Source organism: Portunus trituberculatus, chromosome 32 (genome assembly GCF_017591435.1).
Source record: "Portunus trituberculatus isolate SZX2019 chromosome 32, ASM1759143v1, whole genome shotgun sequence".
In the NCBI taxonomy this organism is placed as follows: domain Eukaryota; kingdom Metazoa; phylum Arthropoda; class Malacostraca; order Decapoda; family Portunidae; genus Portunus; species Portunus trituberculatus.
In genome coordinates, this window is record NC_059286.1 from 7,208,182 (window position 1) to 7,225,681 (window position 17,500).

Genomic DNA, 17,500 nt, shown 5'->3' on the forward strand with positions numbered 1-17,500 from the left:
CTTAACCTCAATGGAGAATACCAAAAGAATTAAAAGGTACACTCTTCTCTTCTATCCTAAATGGGGAATGAATTTAAAGGTACAAGGACATAAAGGGAAACAGAATTAACGCAACTTAACCTAACCTAACCTAACATATCTTAACCTCAATGGAGAACAGGGAAAGAACTGAAAGGTACACTCATCTCTTCTATCATAAATGGGGAATAAATTAAAAGGTACAAGGACATAAAGGAAGGCAGAATTAACTCAACATTCCTACACTAATAACTACGTAGCATCATCTCTTCTCCATACACAGATCTAGTGTTCAATTTTTTAAGGGAACCAGCATTTCAAGTGGGCCTTTTTTTAGTATTTTGTTACCTCGGCGTGTTTTCCCCCGGTATAGAAAAATAAATTAATTACCCTGGTTGTGTTTAGCTAATGTTTGAGCTACATATAATTCACTGGCCCAGGTTGTGTTTAGCTAATGTTTCCGCTATAATAATTCAATGCCCAGGTTGTGTTTAGCTAATGTTTCCGCTATAATAATTCACTGGCCTGGTTGTGTTTAGCTAATGTTTCCGCTATAATATTTCACTGGCCTGGTTGTGTTTAGCTAATGTTTCCGCTATAATAATTCACTGGCCTGGTTGTGTTTAGCTAATGTTTCCGCTATAAAGAGAGGATACCAGGTTCGATTTACACTTCCCCTGGTGAGAGAATGATTAATGTGTTGTCTGAATTATGCTAATGGGTTGTGAGTGAAATGTTTAGTATTGAAAAGGTTGACTCAGGTTTTACAGTATTGGTCTCTTTCATTCGGTTCATGTTTTCTATGCTAAATGACTGGTTAATGTGCTGTCTGAAATATGCTAATGGGTGGTTGGGTAGAAATATTTAGTACTGAAAGGGTTAAGAGTTTTGGTTTAACTTAGCACAAACAATCTGAGTCTCTTCCATTCAATTTATATTTTCTATACTAAGGGACTGGTTAGTGTGTTTTTTCAATTGTGCTAATGGGTTGTGGGTAAAATATTTAGTACTGAAAGGGTTGAAAGGCTCCACGTTAACTTAGCACTTACATTCTGAGTCTCTTCTATTCAATTTATATTTTCTATGCTAAGACTGAAGAGTTAATATGCTGTCTGAAATATGCTGAAGAATTAATGGTAAATATTCGGTGCTGAAAGGGTTGAGGGTTCTTTATTAACTCAGCACTAATAATCTGAGTCTCTTCCATTCAATTTATATTTTTCTATGCTAAGATTGAAAAGTCGATATGCTGTCTGAAATATGTTGAAGAATTATGGGTAAATATTTAGTACTGAAAGGGTTGAGGTCTCTATACTGACTCAGCACTATAATCTAAGTATCTTCCATTCAATTTATATTTTTCTATGCTAAGATTGAAAAAATAATATGCTGTCTGAAATATGCTGAAGGATTATGGGTAAATATTTAGTACTGAAAGGTTGAGGTCTCTATACTGACTCAGCACTGATAATCTGGGTCTCTTTCATCCATACACATCACTATACACTATACACTATACACACAACGACACCTCTATAACGATACATATTCAAAAACGTTTCTCAGTTCTTATTAAAGTCATTTTGTAAACGTTTCTTTATTTTTTCTTCTTATTTTCGTGAACATCATCTTTTTTTCACTGCAATTCATTCTAGTTGTTGTAATTGATGTTGTCTGCATTCGTTTGTTGCTTTGGTCGTTGTTTATCACTGTCCTTACCCTGTTTAGTTGTTGTTGTTGTTGTTTTGCACGTTTCATAGACCCTTTCCCTCTCCCCTCAACCCTTTCCTCCCCTCCCTTCATACTTGTTCTCCCTCTCCTTCCTTCCTATTCTCTCCCTTTCCTCTCTTCCTATTCTCTCTCCTTCTCCTTCCTTCCTGTTCTCTCCCCTCTTCTCCCTCTCCTTCATTCTCCCCCCCCCCTCTCCTATCCATCCTTCCCTTAAACCTTCCTCAATGTCTCCTAAAAAACCCTAAGTGCTCTGTGTAAAGGGAGGAGGAGGAGGAGGAGGAGGAGGAGGAGGAGGAGGATGGAAGTGAAGAGAACGTAGACATATGAACCTCCTCCTCATCTTCCTCTTCCTCTTTCCTCCTCCTCCTTCTCCTCCTCCACTTCCTCCTCCTCCTTCTCCTCCTCCACTTCCTCCTCCTCCTCCTCCTCCTCCTCCTACTCTCATTACATTGGCCATTTTCTAATAATCTCTCTCTCTCTCTCTCTCTCTCTCTCTCTCTCTCTCTCTCTCTCTCTCTCTCTCTCTCTCTCTCTCTCTCTCTCTCTCTCTCTCTCTCTCTCTCTCTCTCTCTGTTATCTTGCAACTTATCGTCACTTTCTTTCTTACAAGGAAAAGAAAATGATAAGGTAATGTCAAGTGTATTGCAGTAAACAGATATGTGTGTGTGTGTGTGTGTGTGTGTGTGTGTGTGTGTGTGTGTGTGTGTGTGTGTGTGTGTGTGTGTGTGTGCGATTCTCCTCTTTTATCTGTCTAACTCTTCGTCTGCCTCCTTATCTGTTTTTTTTTTTTTTTTCGTTTTCTATTTAATTTTGTTATATTTTTTCTCTTTATTCATTTTATTGTTTTATTTTTGTTCCTTCGTTTGTCTGTCTGTCTGTATGTATGTTTTGTTTTGTTTTGTCTGTCTCACTGTTTATATATCTGTTAATTTTCTTTCCTATCTCTTGTTTTTTTTCTATTTTGTTTCCGTTTATTCATTGTCTCACTAAAGTTCTGTCTGTCTGTCTGTCTATCTGTCTGTTCATTTCTTCCCAATCCTTCGTTATCATTCTTTTTAACTGTTTCTCTAACTATCTATTCTGCCTCTCTAAAATTCTATTCATTTGTCTGTCTGTCTGTCTGTCTGTCTGTCTGTCTGTCTGTTTATACACATTTCCCAATCTTTTTATCACTTTATCTTCTGTCTGTTAGTCTTTTTGCCTGCCTATCTTTCTTTCTGTCCGTCTTTCTGTCTGTTTTTTCATCTGTCTATTTATTTGTCTGTCTGTCTATCTGTCTGTTTACAAGTGTTTTCCAATCATTCTATCACTTCATCTCTGTCTGCCTGTCTATCTATCTGTCTGTCTGTCTGTCTGTGTATCTGTCTATCTGTCTATCTGTCTGTAAATGTGTCTATCTTTTCGTCTGTCTATCTGTCTTTCTATCTGTCTGTCTGTCTGTCTGTCTATCTTTTATTTACACACATTTCGCACCCTTGAATGACTGTCTATCTTGCTTCCCTGCCTGCCTGCCTGTCTGCCTGTCTGCCTGCCTGCTTGTCTGTCTGTCTGTCTGTCTGCCTGCCTGTTTGTCTGCCTCCTTGTCCTCGTTCTGCTTGTTTAAGGTCGAGGAATGCACACTGTTTCTGCTGCTGCTGTTGTTATTGTTATTGTTGCTGATCCTGCTGATGATGCTGATGATGCCGAGGTAAAGGAACGTATAGATTATGATAACTAAGCTGTTTGTCTTGTCCAGGAGGAGGAGGAGGAGGAGGAGGAGGAGGAGGAGGAGGAAGAAGAAGAGGAGGAGGAGGAGGAAGAGAAGGAGAACCAGGAAGCAAGCAAGGATAAGCCAAAGCAGAAAAACGAGAATGATAATTTAGAGAGAGAGAGAGAGAGAGAGAGAGAGAGAGAGAGAGAGAGAGAGAGAGAGAGAGAGAGAGAGAGAGAGAGAGAGAGAGACAGACAGACAGACAGACAGACAGACAGACAGACAGACAGACAGACAGACAGACAGACAGACAGACAGAGACAGAGAGAGAGAGAGAGAGAGAGAGAGAGAGAGAGAGAGAGAGAGAGAGAGAGAGAGAGAGAGAGAGAGAGAGAGAGAGAGAGAGAGACAGACAAACAGAAACAGAAACGAACAAGATCAGAGAGAGAGAGAGAGAGAGAGAGAGAGAGAGAGAGAGAGTGAAGAAGGAAAACTCTGACAATGTGAACGAGAAAATATGGCGCAAGAAGAAGGAGGAGGAGGAGGAGAAGAAGGAGGAGGAGGAGGAGGAGGAGGAGGAGGAGGAGTATGACTAGAATATATCCCACCTCCCCTCACAGCCCCTCAAGACTGGACTAAGCCGGGAAGAAGCATCAGTGAAGAGGGAATCACTCGTCTCCGCCCCCGTCACAGCCCCAGCCCGCCCACCGCCAGCCCGCACACCCACCACCACAGCCGCCGCCACTCCCCTGACCCGCCGCCTCACCCCGTCTGCCGTGAACCCTCCACTGTTAAGGTAGTGTGGTGTGTGTGGTGCTGGTGGTGGTGGTGGTAGTGGTGGTTGTGTTTTATGGGTAGTAATGTTTAGTGTGTGTGTGTGTGGTGGTGGTAGTAGTGGTAGTTGTAGTAGTGGTGGTAGTGGTGATAGTGATAGTGGTAGTAGTAGTGGTATAATGATAGTAATGATAACAATAATGGTGATAATAATAATAATAATGATAAAAAAAAATAATAATAATAACAACAACAAAATAATGATAACAGTGATACTAATTACAATAATAGGTGTAATAATAACAGTAATAATAATGATAATAATAATAATTAGAACAACAACAACAACAACATCAACAACAACATCAATGATGATAATAATAATAATAATAATAATAAGAAGAAGAAGAAGGAAAAAAGAAAAAAAGAAAAAATATATAATAATAATAACAACTACAATATTGACATTCAACAACAAAACAATAACAACAACAACAATTAAAACAAATCAACAACGACAAAACAACATCAAAAACAACAACAACAATAACAACAACAGCAAAAACAAGAACAGCACGTCAAAACCAGCCGGCGATGACCTAAATTGACCCTGCCCTCCCGTGACCCCCAGGTGTACGTTGACCTCGACTCCGGGTCATGCTACAAGCCGCCCCGCCCACCCAAGGCCGACCCGCCCCGCCCCAACCCTGAGTCACCCCGCGGCCCGTCCTGGCAGTCGAGTCCCTTTGTGGAGAACGGTAAGGGTGCAAGCAAGTGTCGCAATCAGAAACGCTTTGCTCTCTCGCCGCGACTGTTTCCCAAGGCCACAGAGATGATTAGCGGGGTTTTCAAGAGTGTTTCTCCAGTTAATAGTGAAGAAATCTTGTCACTCTGCCCCTAGAATAGTGAAAACGTCTTAAAAATTGCTCTTCTCTCTCACCATGACCAAGGCCACAGGGATGATTAGCGGGGTTTCTCCAGTTAATAGTGCAGAAATCTTGTCACTCTGCCCTAGAACCGTAATAATACCTAAAAGAAAAAAAGAAAGAAAACGTGCGTCAATTTAAACAAAGCCTTTTGAAATAGTGGAGGTGAAGCGCAGAAGTGTTTGAGATATACGGCCCCCAAGTGTCCTGAGGTGTTCCCCCGCGCACCCTTCACTCACACCCGAGGAAGCAGTACCTGTAGTGTCCCTGAGTGCGTTGTGATGGTGTTACAGTGAGTGTGTAAGGCTTGTATTTTCAAACACTCCTGTGCTTCACTTTCACTGTTTCAAAAGGCTTTATTTAAATTTACACGCGTTTTTTAAGGTGTTTTTACGGTTCTAGAGGCAGAGTGACAAGATTTCTACATTAGTAACTGGAGAAACACTCCAGAAAACCCCGCTAATTATCTCTGTGGTCTTGGAGAATAGTCGCGGTGAGAGAATAAAACACCTTCAAGTTGGTTCTAGAGGCAGAGTGACTAGATTTCTACATTAGTAACTGGAGAAACATTCTTGATAACCCTGCCACGCATCTCTGTGGCCTTGGAAAATAGTCGTGGTGAGAGAATAAGGCGTTTCTGAATATGGATCTTTGTGTGTTTGTGTATGTTTCTGAGTGTTCTCTCCCCCTCTGCGTTCCTCCCGCCGCCCACAGAAGAGCCGCCCACTGCCGCGCGGATGAGGATCAAGGGTGACAGGGAGAAGATGACGATGCGCAGCGAAGCTTTGCGGTACTGGCGCTCCATCCATAACAAGTGAGTGTGTGTGTCTATGTGTGTGTGTGTGTGTCTGTATGTGTGTGTGTCTTCGTCGTGTGTGTGTGTGTGTGTGTGTGTGTGTGTGTGTCTCTTCGTGTGTGTGTGTGTGTGTGTGTGTGTGTGTGTGTGTGTGTGTGTGTGTGTGTGTGTGTGTGTGTGTGTGTGTATTTACCTAGTTGTAGTTGTAGTTTTACAGGGCCTGGGCTTTATGCTCGTGTGGCCCCGTCTCCATATCTACACTTATCCAATCTTACTTTAAAAGTATGCACATTCGTTGCAGACACTACTTCTTCATTTAACAACTGTTCCACGTCTCAATACATCTTTGCGGGAAACTATATTTTTTTTACATCTCTTAGACATCTTCCTTTTCTCAGCTTTTTACTATGCGATCTTGTGCTTCGGTTGTCATATTCTTCTCTCAGGATCAGTTTCTCATTATCCACTTGGTCCATTCCTTTGATCAATTTATAAACTTGTATCAGATCTCCTCTCTCCCTTCTTTGTTCCAGAGTTGGTAGATCCGTAGCCTTTAGTCTCTCCTCATATGTCATCCCTTCAAATTCTGGAACCATTCTTGTAGCCATTTTTTGTAGTCTCCAACTTCCTTATGTGTTTCTTTTTATGAGGGGTCCACACTACTCCTGTGTGTTTGTGTGTGTTTGTGTGTCTTCGTGTGTGTGTGTGTGTGTGTGTGTGTGTGTGTGTGTATGTGTGTGTGTGTCTGTGTGTGTGTCTCCGTGTGTGTAATTCTTCCCCATTACGGAGCGAGCTCAGAGCTCATAGACCGATCTTCGGATAGGACTGAGACCACAACACACCCCACACCGGGAAAGCGAGGCCACAACCCCTCGAGTTACATCCCGTACCTATTTACTGCTAGGTGAACAGGGGCCACACATTAAGAGGCTTGCCCATTTGCCTCGCCGCCCCGGGACTCGAACCCGGCCCTCTCGATTGTGAGTCGAGCGTGCTAACCACTACACTACGCGGTGTGTGTGTGTGTGTGTGTGTGTGTGTGTGTGTGTGTGTGTGTGTGTGTGTGTGTGTGTGTGTGTGTGTGTGTGTGTGTGTGTGTGTGTGTGTGTGTGTGTGTGTGTGTGCATGCGCCTCCTGACGAGCGTGTGGTGCCACAGGTACTCGCTGCTGAATGGGTTCAACAAGCAGCGTCGGTCTGCGCTGATCAAGAAGCACCGGCAGCGGGTGAAGGAGCGGAACCACCTGTCCATCTTCTTCGTGCTGGTGTTCATGCTGGTGTTCGTGACCATCTTGGTGGCAGAGGTGTTCTTCATCGACGAGCACCGCACCGGCATGCTCTTCTCCAGCAAGCGCACCTCGGAGTTCGACTCTCTGGGGGACATCCCTGACTACTTCATGGACGACAAGAAGCTGGTGGGGCAGCTGGAGATCGACACGTACCGCAGGCAGGAGCTGTCCGTCAAGGCCAAGACAGGGAACGAGGAGCGCTTCTTCCGCAAGAATGTGGACGAGACACACTTGATGGCACGCGTCACCGGCAACCTGGTGCAGTCTGTGCAGGGCCTGGCCAAGGCGGACTGGCTGGCCTCGCTGGGCCTCACGCACGTCACCTTCTTCGGCGCCAACAGCACCGCTACGGACGCGGAGTGGCATCCGGTGTCCCACACGCGGCACAAGTTCTTCGTATACTCGGCGTTCTACGATGACCGCAAGGGCCGCATCATCCGCGTGGTGGGCGCCACGCAGACCAAGAAGAGCGACCGTGTGTGGTGCAAATACTGGTACTCCAACTCCAGCACGCTCATCGTCAACGGCGCCATCAAGATCATCCGCGAGAACTGGAACCTCAAGTTCTCAGCGTGCTTCATCGCCTGCCCGCTCACCATCTACCGCAACGGCAAGCAACCCATCCCGCCCCCGGAGAGCGTGTCGCTGATGGCAGACCCCGGCGGCAACGCCACCAACAAGCTGCGCGTGCTGAACCTGGACGTGGCGAAGGAGGAGGTGCGCGACACGTTCGCGGTGTGTGTCAAGCCGCTGCACTTTGACTACAACAACGTGAACCAGATGATAGAGTTCATCGAGTTGAATCGCATCCTGGGCGTGGAGCACTTCACCCTGTACAACCACACGGTGGGGCCCGGCGTGGACTGCGTGCTGCGCCACTACGTCTCGGAGGGCGTGGTCACCATCCTGCCCTGGAAGCTGGACATCAAGTCACAGAAGGAGATCCGCACGGAGGGTCTGTTCGCGGCGCTCAACGACTGCCTGTACCGCCTCATGTACCGCCACCGCTACGTGCTCATGATTGACCTGGATGAGTACATCGTGCCACACGCCAACCTCACACTGCCGCACCTCCTCCACTACCTCCACACCAAGGCAGACGCCAACAAGGTGGGCGCCGTCAGCTTCCAGAACTCCTTCTTCTATCTACAGTGGCCCGACGACCCCAACAGGTGAGCCAACCCATGCGCACCATCCCCGCCCCATGTCCCTCCTTCACTCCCACACCCACTCCCACTCCTGTCTGTTCACTTAAGTGCCACTCCTTGTTTACATGCCACTCAATCCTCCTCCTCCTCCTCCTCTTCCTCCCTCCTTGCCCTGTCTCATGCTGCCCTCCTTCCCGCAGCGCCTCCCTGCCGCCCCTGGTCACCCTTCGGAAGACTCGTCGTCGTCAGAGGTTCCACCCACACAAGCAACGCTCCAAATACATCGCCGTGACGCCCAACGTGGTGGAGGCCGGTCAGTGTGTGTGTGTGTGTGTGTGTGTGTGTGTGTGTGTGTGTGTGTGTGTCTGTGTATGTGTGAGTAAGTATGTATGCGTGTTTCTCTTCTAATAACTTTGAGTAGGTTAGACAATAAACGTAATGGCGAGCTACACACACACCCACGAACACACACACACACACACACACACACACACACACACACACACACACTGTGGTATTGATACAACAGATACTGCGGTCCCACGTAGCAACTGAGATGGGGTGGATAAGGAGGAGGAGGAGGAGGAGGAGGAGGAGGAGGAGGAGGAGGAGAGAAAGAGAAAGAGTTAGTTGGTATGAAATGGATGCTACTTTACATAACATTACATAAAGGAGGAAAAATACTGGCTATATATTCCGTGATCATAGGAGTGGCAGGGTGGGCGGGGTGGGACGGGGTGGGCAGAGTGGGAGGGGGTGGGTGCTGGGAACCTCCTGCTGTGCAATTGTATCCCCCATCATTGTTATTGCCAACACTGCTCGACCGCCTCCTTGCTATCGCCACTCTGTTTATCTCTGCTTTTGTCCCCCCTGTGCTTGTATGCAGTGTGTGTGTGTGTGTGTGTGTGTGTGTGTGTGTGTGTGTGTGTGTGTGTGTGTGTGTGTGTGTGTGTAAGATGATATAGTAATCACACACATCCATCTGTTCCCGACACACACACACACACACACACACACACACACACTATATCGTTAGTATCGTTAATACCAAGGATAACTACAGGTTGGAATACATCATTATATAAAGACTGATCTATTTATATAATCTCGTTTCTTCCTATCTCTCCTCATTCTCTCCCTTCTCCTTCCTCTTCTCCCTTTTCCCCTTTTCCCTTCCCCTCACCCTCTCGCACACAGTTGCTATGGCGTATCTGTTGTATCAATAACATTCACTGCCCGTCTGTGTGTGTGTCTGTGTGTGCGTGTGTGTGTGTGTGTGTTTCACTGTTTGATCTGCTGAAGTCTCTGACGAGACAGCCAGACGTTACCCTACGGAACGAGCTCAGAGCTCATTATTTCCGATCTTCGGATAGGCCTGAGACCAGGCACACACCACACACCGGGACAACAAGGTCACAACTCCTCGATTTACATCCCGTACCTGCTCACTGCTAGGTGAACAGGGGCTACACGTGAAATATCTCCACCCGGCCGGGGAATCGAACCTCGGTCCTCTGGCTTGTGAAGCCAGCGCTCTAACCACTGACCTACCGGGCATGTGTAGTGTGTGTGTGTATGTGTGTGTGTGTGTTTCACTGTTTGATCTGCTGCAGTCTCTGACGAGACAGCCAGACGTTACCCTACGGAACGAGCTCAGAGCTCATTATTTCCGATCTTCGGATAGGCCTGAGACCAGGCACACACCACACACCGGGATAACAAGGTCACAACTCCTCGATTTACATCCCGTACCTACTCACTGCTAGGTGAACAGGGGCTACACGTGAAAGGAGACACACCCAAATACCTCCACCCGGCCAAGGAATCGAACCCCGGTCCTCTGGCTTGTGAAGCCAGCGCTCTAACCACTGAGCTACCGGGCGTGTGTGTGTGTGTGTGTGTGTATCTTCGTAGATATTAGTTGAGGTATTTTTTCATACAATTACTTGGTTACAGTTGCACCTGGGGAATAATTAATGGTCTTAACTTACAAGGTGAATACTTGGCCTCTTCACTCTACAATGGTATAAAAAAAAAAAAAGGCACAAACACTCAGGTCTCTCCAGCCACACTCGTAATGGCTGGCCGGCAGTACAATAGGGAGACAATGAAGGTAGTTTGGTATTGGGAAAGTTATGGTGTTTCGTTCATTTATTTCTGCGTAGGAGGAAAACAACGATCCAGGGCTAAAAAGAAATAATGAAATAAACAAAAAACTGTGATTAAATAAAAAAAAAAAAAGAGATGGTTTACTGTGTGTGTGTGTGTGTGTGTGTGTGTGTGTGTGTGTGTGTGTGTGTCAATGTGACAACCATCTCGCTACGATTGCATATCCTTGTCTGTCTGTCTGTTTGTCTGTCTTTTGGCTGGCCCGTCTATCTAACCTCTGTCTCTCTGTCTGTCTGTCTGTATGTATGTATGTATGTATGTATGTATGTACGTACGTTTGACCGATAACAAAAAATTCAGGACATGGATGGGAATTAGGTTGATGAAGGAGGAGGAAGAGGAGGAGGAGGAGGAGGAGGAGGAGGAGGAGGAGGAGGAGGGGGGATCAGGGAAGAGAAGTGTGGTAAAGGTCGATTTAAGGTCATCCCCAGCTCCTCCTCAGCCAAGGTCAACACCCCCTACAACGACACCACCACCCCGACACCCCCCACTCCATCTCCCCACCACTACATTAACCCTTACGTCAACTTCTTAAGCGCCTATCAGCGAAGATAAGATAGGAGGAGGAGGAGGAGGAGGAGGAGGAGGAGGAGGAGGAGGAGGAAGGGAGGAAATACAGTAGCTAAAGGTATATTTCAAGCCGTATTGAATCAAATATAAGTAATGCAACAACAACAACAACAACAACAACAACAACAACAACAGCAACAACAGCGTGATAATTCTACGTGACTTTATCAAGTTCGTTATTTGCGTCACTTTACGGAAGTTTCATGACGTAGGTGACGAGGAGGATGGGAGAAGAAGAGGAAGAGGAAGAAGAGAAGGAGGAGGAGGAGGAGGAGGAGGAGGAGGAGGAGAAGGAGGAGGAAGAGAAGGGTTGAGGGAAGATTATTATGCAAGTGATATGTTTTAAGAGGAGGACTGAAGAGAAGAGGAAGAAAGGAGGAGGAAGAAGAAGAGGAGGATTGAAAAGGAAGAGGGAGGGAGGAGAAAGTAGAGAAGAATGTGAGGAGAGGAGGTAAGGAAGGAAGAAAAAAAGGAATAAAGAAATATGTAGGAAAAACTCTCTCTCTCTCTCTCTCTCTCTCTCTCTCTCTCTCTCTCTCTCTCTCTCTCTCTCTCTCTCTCTCAATTACGTAAATCGAAAGTGACCATTAGTGAGTGCGTGGTGTGTGTGTGTGTGTGTGTGTGTGTGTGTGTGTGTGTGTGTGTGTGTGTGTGTTCAGTGACTTCACACACACACACACACACACACACACACACACACACACAGGGCCTCTTTTGACAGCAGTAATGTGTGTGTGTGTGTGTGTGTGTGTGTGTGTGTGTGTGTGTGTACTTGACTACACTCTCACACACACACACACACACACACACACACACACACACACGGAGCCTCCTTTGACAGCAGTAATGTGTCGTAATAACAAGAGGTCAGAGAACAAGTGTGTGTGTGTGTGTGTGTGTGTGTGTGTGTGTGTGTGTGTGTGTGTGTGTGTGTGTGTGTGTGTGTGTTATAAAAGGAAGATTAATAGATGGATAGATAGATAAGATGATATAAAAGGATGAACAGAAACTTGATATACATACATACATACACACATACATACATATATACATACATGCGTACATACATAACAAATTAAATACATACGAATACTCTTCTTTAATATTCATGATTTAAGTATTAAGACGACCAACGGAGATATCATCCTCTCTCTCTCTCTCTCTCTCTCTCTCTCTCTCTCTTTCTCATTTCCATCACACTTCCCTTTAAGTAAACCACAAAAATAGCGCTTAAATTTCTTGAACCTCATCTCAAGCAACTTAGACCAAATGATGTCGAAAGTAGAGGTTAGTCCATCATTACAGTGTGTGGTGTTTTGTGCATATAGTTTGCAGTGACAATTATTAATTAGTTTTCATTCTGGTATTTACACTGAAGACTTACAGGCAGATTAGACTAAAGGATGGTGAACGTGCAGGGTTAATCTATTGGCAAGTCATGGATTAGAAATGTTTAGTCTAATCTTTTACGAGTGAAATTATTTAAATCTTAATCCCGCGTTTCCATATTTATTCATGCTTACGATTTGGTGATTATATACAGCTTCAGAAACTTATGTGGTGATTTAAATAGTGAAGACTCTAGCCATTAACCTTCTGACCTCCATATACCATTCCTGATAAAATAGTCTAATCGTACACAAAACTCAAGGTAAAAAAATGTGTCCCAGTACTGAAGGGATTAATATCTTTACTTAAATTTGTAGGTGTAGAATAAACATTTGCACATAAATATAGCGCCTAATCTCCTTCTACAGGCAACCACTTCGTCTGGGAGTTCCTGGCTGGCCGAGGAACCCTAAATGTGCCCAATGAGGTAGCTTTCCTTCACCACTACCGCGTGTGTGAGTTTGGCGGGGACGACTGTGTGAGGAACCCGCGCATCACTGACACCTCCATGTATCGCTATAAGGATCAGCTCATCTCCGCCTTCACCTCCACTCTCCGCCGCCTCTCCTCCACCTGTCCCTTCGATGCCAAAGAGAAGGCTGTGTGGACGCTTGGGTGAAAGAATAGTGGTGGTGATGTTGGTGTTTGGTTGTTACGGTGTGTGTTTGTGCTTTCACCCTCATGACGGAGGAGGAGGAGGAGGAGGAGGAGGAGGAGGAGGAGGAGGAGGAGGAGGAGGAGCAGTTACTTCTCTCCTGACTAAGCGAGTTATGTTAAAAAAAAAGCGTCTTTCTCAATATTTGTAATGCAATGTGGACTGGATCTATTTTTTTTACTCTCTCTCTCTCTCTCTCTCTCTCTCTCTCTCTCTCTCTCTCTCTCTCTCTCTCTCTCTCTCTCTCTGTTGTTTACATCGATGAGCTGTCCGCGTGCTGTGTGCTTTCAAGGCCTCAGCTATGCAATGTTTGTTTACATGTGTTAGCTAACCACGTGCTGTTTGTTTACGTGTATCACCTGTCCACGTGTTATTGTTTACATGTATCATCTGTCCACGTGTTATTGTTTACGTGTCATAGTTCGCCACGTGGTCCTGTTTACACGCATCAGCTGATCACGCCACGTTTACTGACCTGAAGACAGTGTTATACCTCGACACACACACACACACACACACACACACAGTATACGCTCAAGATTCACTACTCGACAGGCAATCCAAGAGCATCATTACAGTGAGACTTTTTAGCGGGAAATAGAGAGGAAGAAAGGTGATTAACTCATATCAAATTGGTACTGGGTTTGTAATGAAAGGGTTTTGTTTGCGGTAATGATGGGAATGATGGGACTAATGATAGCAATGGTTGGGTTTTACTTTTATATTCTATGGTAAAGGTTGATCATGTGTATTTTTTCCCATTTTCTTTGTGTCTCTGTCTGTGTGTTTTTTTTTTTTTCTCTCTCTCTCCCTCTCTCTGTCTGTCTCTTTCTCGTTGTCTGTTCTCTCTCTCTCTCTCTCTCTCTCTCTCTCTCTCTCTCTCTCTCTCTCTCTCTCTCTCTCTCTCTCTCTCTTCATATCACTAGAATTTTTTTACAGAAGCACAAATCTTTTAAAACATTTGCCTCATCGCTAGCTTAAAATGACTACTACTACTACTACTACTACTACTACTACTACTACTACTACCACTGCTACTGCTGCTGTCATTCTACATATTAGCACTGTTGCAAATGGTACTGCTTCTGCCACTGCTACCTACTACTACTACTACTACTACTACTACTACTATTAATCACTGCCTCTTCATCACAACCACCATTATTCCAATCCGATTTATAGTTTATCATCACCAACACCTTCCTAACTACCACTATCACCATCATCACCATCTCATCACCATCACGCGGCTATTTCTCACTGCCACTGCGTCATCACCATCACCGCTTCCATCACCAGTTATGTATATTGTCATCACCATCAACACCACCATCACCACTATCACATCACCACTCATGCTCATTATCAGCACCATCTTCATTAGTAGTAGTAGTAGTAGTAGTAGTGGTGGTGGTGGTGATAGTGGTGGTGGTGAGTGTTACAGTGACAGTAGTGGTGAATCACAATCATAGATATTAATTACAATCTTATCACCACCACCACAACCACCACCACCACTACCACCACCACCACCATCACACTTACAACGAACATCTGGTATCACTTTTCACGTATACTTTTTGTCACTTTGCAGGAGAGGCTAGAGTTAAGTGGTTCTGAAGTGCAACAGTAGTAGTAGTAGTAGCAGTAGTAGTAGTAGTAGTAATAGCAGTAGTAGTGACGGTGGTAAGAAACTGACTACTTTATAATCGCGCAATCTTCAATCATTCACTTACTCACCACATCCACTCATCATACGCCCGAGCACCTCCACTCACTCACTGGCAGAGAAAGGAAAAAAAGAAGAAAAATTGAAAAAGTGACCGTGATGAAAATGAACCATAATACAGACACACCCACGCTTGTAGCAAAACCTCTTCACCTATTTCATGTTCCCCGATTGGACGTAAACACACTTAATTATCTCAGGTATGGGAAGAATTCGTTATCTCTCGCTCACTTCACCCTAAAATAACTGGAGTTCATAAATGTTCGTTGTCTTCTTCCATATTGATTCGTGTGGGAAAGTCGACATTGCTTTTTTTTTTTCTTTTTTCTTTTTTTATGAGTGTTTGTGTGGATGGTTTTCGGGCACACGTTCCATTTTCTGTATGTTTCTCCACACGAGTGTTCATCGATCGCTTGGCACGGGGCGGCCTGACCTCGCCTGACCTCGCCTGACCTGACCCCCCCCACCCCCCGCTGCGGCAAGGTGCTGACCATGCGTCGTATTTACGGGATGTTTTACAATCAAAAGCTGACAAATTTATACCACAAACAGAAATATAGAAAGGACAATAATAATAAAAAGTGCTTGGATATTTGGAGGTTTTCTTGTTTCCCACTCAAGACTGTGCTTTGTTGCTAGGTTTTATTATGTGCGTGCGTGTGTGTGTGTGTGCACTCAGCCAGTCTAAATGTGCCCTCTCATCCACACACACCCCTTTACCACCACGACCACCACCACGACAAGGGCATCACCGCAAGCCACACCAACAAAGAGGAGAAGGAGTCATGGCTGCGAGGGAGGGATGGTGGGGGGAGGAATGGGAGGGCTGGTGGTGAGGGGCTGTAGCAGCAGCAGCCTGTGGACGGTGGACGCAGGTGGCGCAGCGCTCAGGCCTGCAGCGGGTGGTGGCGGCGCAGGGCGGGCGGTGCAGTGGAGCGTCGCCACCTGCTGATAACACACAATGTTTTTGGCAAGATAAGCCTTTTTACTATCAGCCGAGAGCTTCCACTGCCAGTGTCCCTCCGCGTGTGCCACCCGCCAGCCGTGCCGCACCCTTCAGGCTCAGCCACTGTTGTCCTTCGCCTGTCTGTCCCTCCCGCCCCACCCCTCTACGGCCCGAGGCTCTTCCACCACCTGTGTTGAGGAGCCACAGTGCGTCAGGTACCGTGCCCCTGCCCTGGGGCATGCCAGCATGGCGGCCCTGCTCACCCCTGTTCACCCCTGCGTCAGACCTGATGCCCTCACTACCTACAGGTGACCTCCGCCCCCAAAGTCGTAATGTGAGCCCACCTCCGCCACGACTGATCCATTCATTGCTGGTGCTTGAGTGAGAAAGTGACTTGGTGGCAAGGTGAAGTGATCCTACCGAGTGACCAGCAGGTGTGGTGACCCCGAGTGGCCTGGAGTGGCCCGAAGGTCCATCGGACGAGTGGTGACAACCAGCCATCGATAGCACGATAAGTGGCGCCGAGCTGATTAAGTGTCGCGGAGCAGAGACAGTGGCACGGGGGTTGACGGCCCCGGCGGGGCGCCTGAATGGAGGACGCGCCCAGCGCCGCCTGCCAGGCCCTGGACACATGGGGACTGATGCGAGGCGCCTCACGCCCTGCTCCGGCGGGAGTGTCTCCGCCCTCCTCGGCCTTCTGCTCCTGGCGGCGGCGGCCACCTCTCAGGCCGCCGCCATCCGTGACCCAACGTCCCCGGCCGCCACCCAGGACGCGCCGCGCCCTGCCATTACCGCGGCCAGTGTGCATCACGCGGCGCCCCTCAACAGCTCCGCGCACCCAGTCCCTCTGGCCAGGGACGACGTTTCCTACCGCCAACTGTGCATCACCAAGGTGAGATGGGCGCCGCCGCCCCCGCACGTGGACCGTGACCTGGACCCCCTGCATAGATACTTGCCTCCGGCGTGGTCCACTCCTACCGCGGATGAGGGTGCGGCGCCCGCCACTCGGGTGGGGTCTTCGCTACCCGATGGATGCCACGACGTGGGACGCGTGGGCCACAAGACGCTGCGGTGCACGGGCGCGCACATGACGCAAGTCCCGGACTTGTCGCTGGAGCGCAACGTGGACTCGCTGGTGTTCGTGGAGACGGGCATCCAGGTGGTGAGTGACGTACACCACCTGCCGCGGTCCGTGCGTGACCTCACCTTCTCCCGCGGCCCCCTCGTCACCTTCAACGGCCTCAGGTTCTACCAGATTTCTGGCCTGGACTCCCTCACGCTGGAGCACAACACGCTCAGCACCTGGAGCTTCGTCACCGCCTTCTACTCCCCCGACGCACCCAAGAACGCCACCATCAGGACCCTGCGCCTGCAGCACAACCTCATTACCTACCCGGTGAGTGCAGGGCGCCGCTCACCAACACACAACCGCCTTTTCCCGCGCCACTCACCGCCCTCCCACCACAGCCTTCTTTTGTTTCCCTGCACACTCCTCTGCACCGCGACCATCATTCCTTCATTTACTTCCTTTCCGTGCATTCCTTTCACTCTTGCCCATTCCTGTGCATTCCTTCCAGCCCACAAGCATCAACCCTCGTGTCGCCTCATTCCCCATCTATTTCCTGTATTTTTTTCACGTATCCCTCCCCCTTTACTTCATTGATCCATCTTT

At 47.1% G+C, this 17,500-nt stretch overlaps 2 protein-coding genes across 7 annotated transcripts in view; both read left to right on the forward strand.

Moving 5' to 3' along the window:
* Positions 1-15,474, forward strand: part of LOC123511821 — a 21,234-nt gene extending 5,760 nt beyond the window's left edge. For all 6 annotated transcript variants that reach the window (XM_045267867.1, XM_045267864.1, XM_045267865.1 and 3 more), the window contains 6 exons: positions 4,060-4,235; positions 4,845-4,971; positions 5,854-5,953; positions 7,093-8,394; positions 8,571-8,683; positions 12,867-15,474. In XM_045267867.1, coding sequence (XP_045123802.1) covers positions 5,877-5,953; positions 7,093-8,394; positions 8,571-8,683; positions 12,867-13,117 — 1,743 coding nt within the window. In that variant the 5' untranslated portion in view covers positions 4,060-4,235; positions 4,845-4,971; positions 5,854-5,876 and the 3' untranslated portion in view covers positions 13,118-15,474. The remainder of the gene's footprint in view (positions 1-4,059; positions 4,236-4,844; positions 4,972-5,853; positions 5,954-7,092; positions 8,395-8,570; positions 8,684-12,866) is intronic.
* A 985-nt stretch (positions 15,475-16,459) lies between these two features.
* Positions 16,460-17,500, forward strand: part of LOC123511820 (toll-like receptor 13) — an 18,232-nt gene continuing 17,191 nt past the window's right edge. Inside the window, exon 1 of the mRNA XM_045267861.1 lies at positions 16,460-17,224. Within this exon, the coding sequence (XP_045123796.1) occupies positions 16,460-17,224 (765 nt within the window). The remainder of the gene's footprint in view (positions 17,225-17,500) is intronic.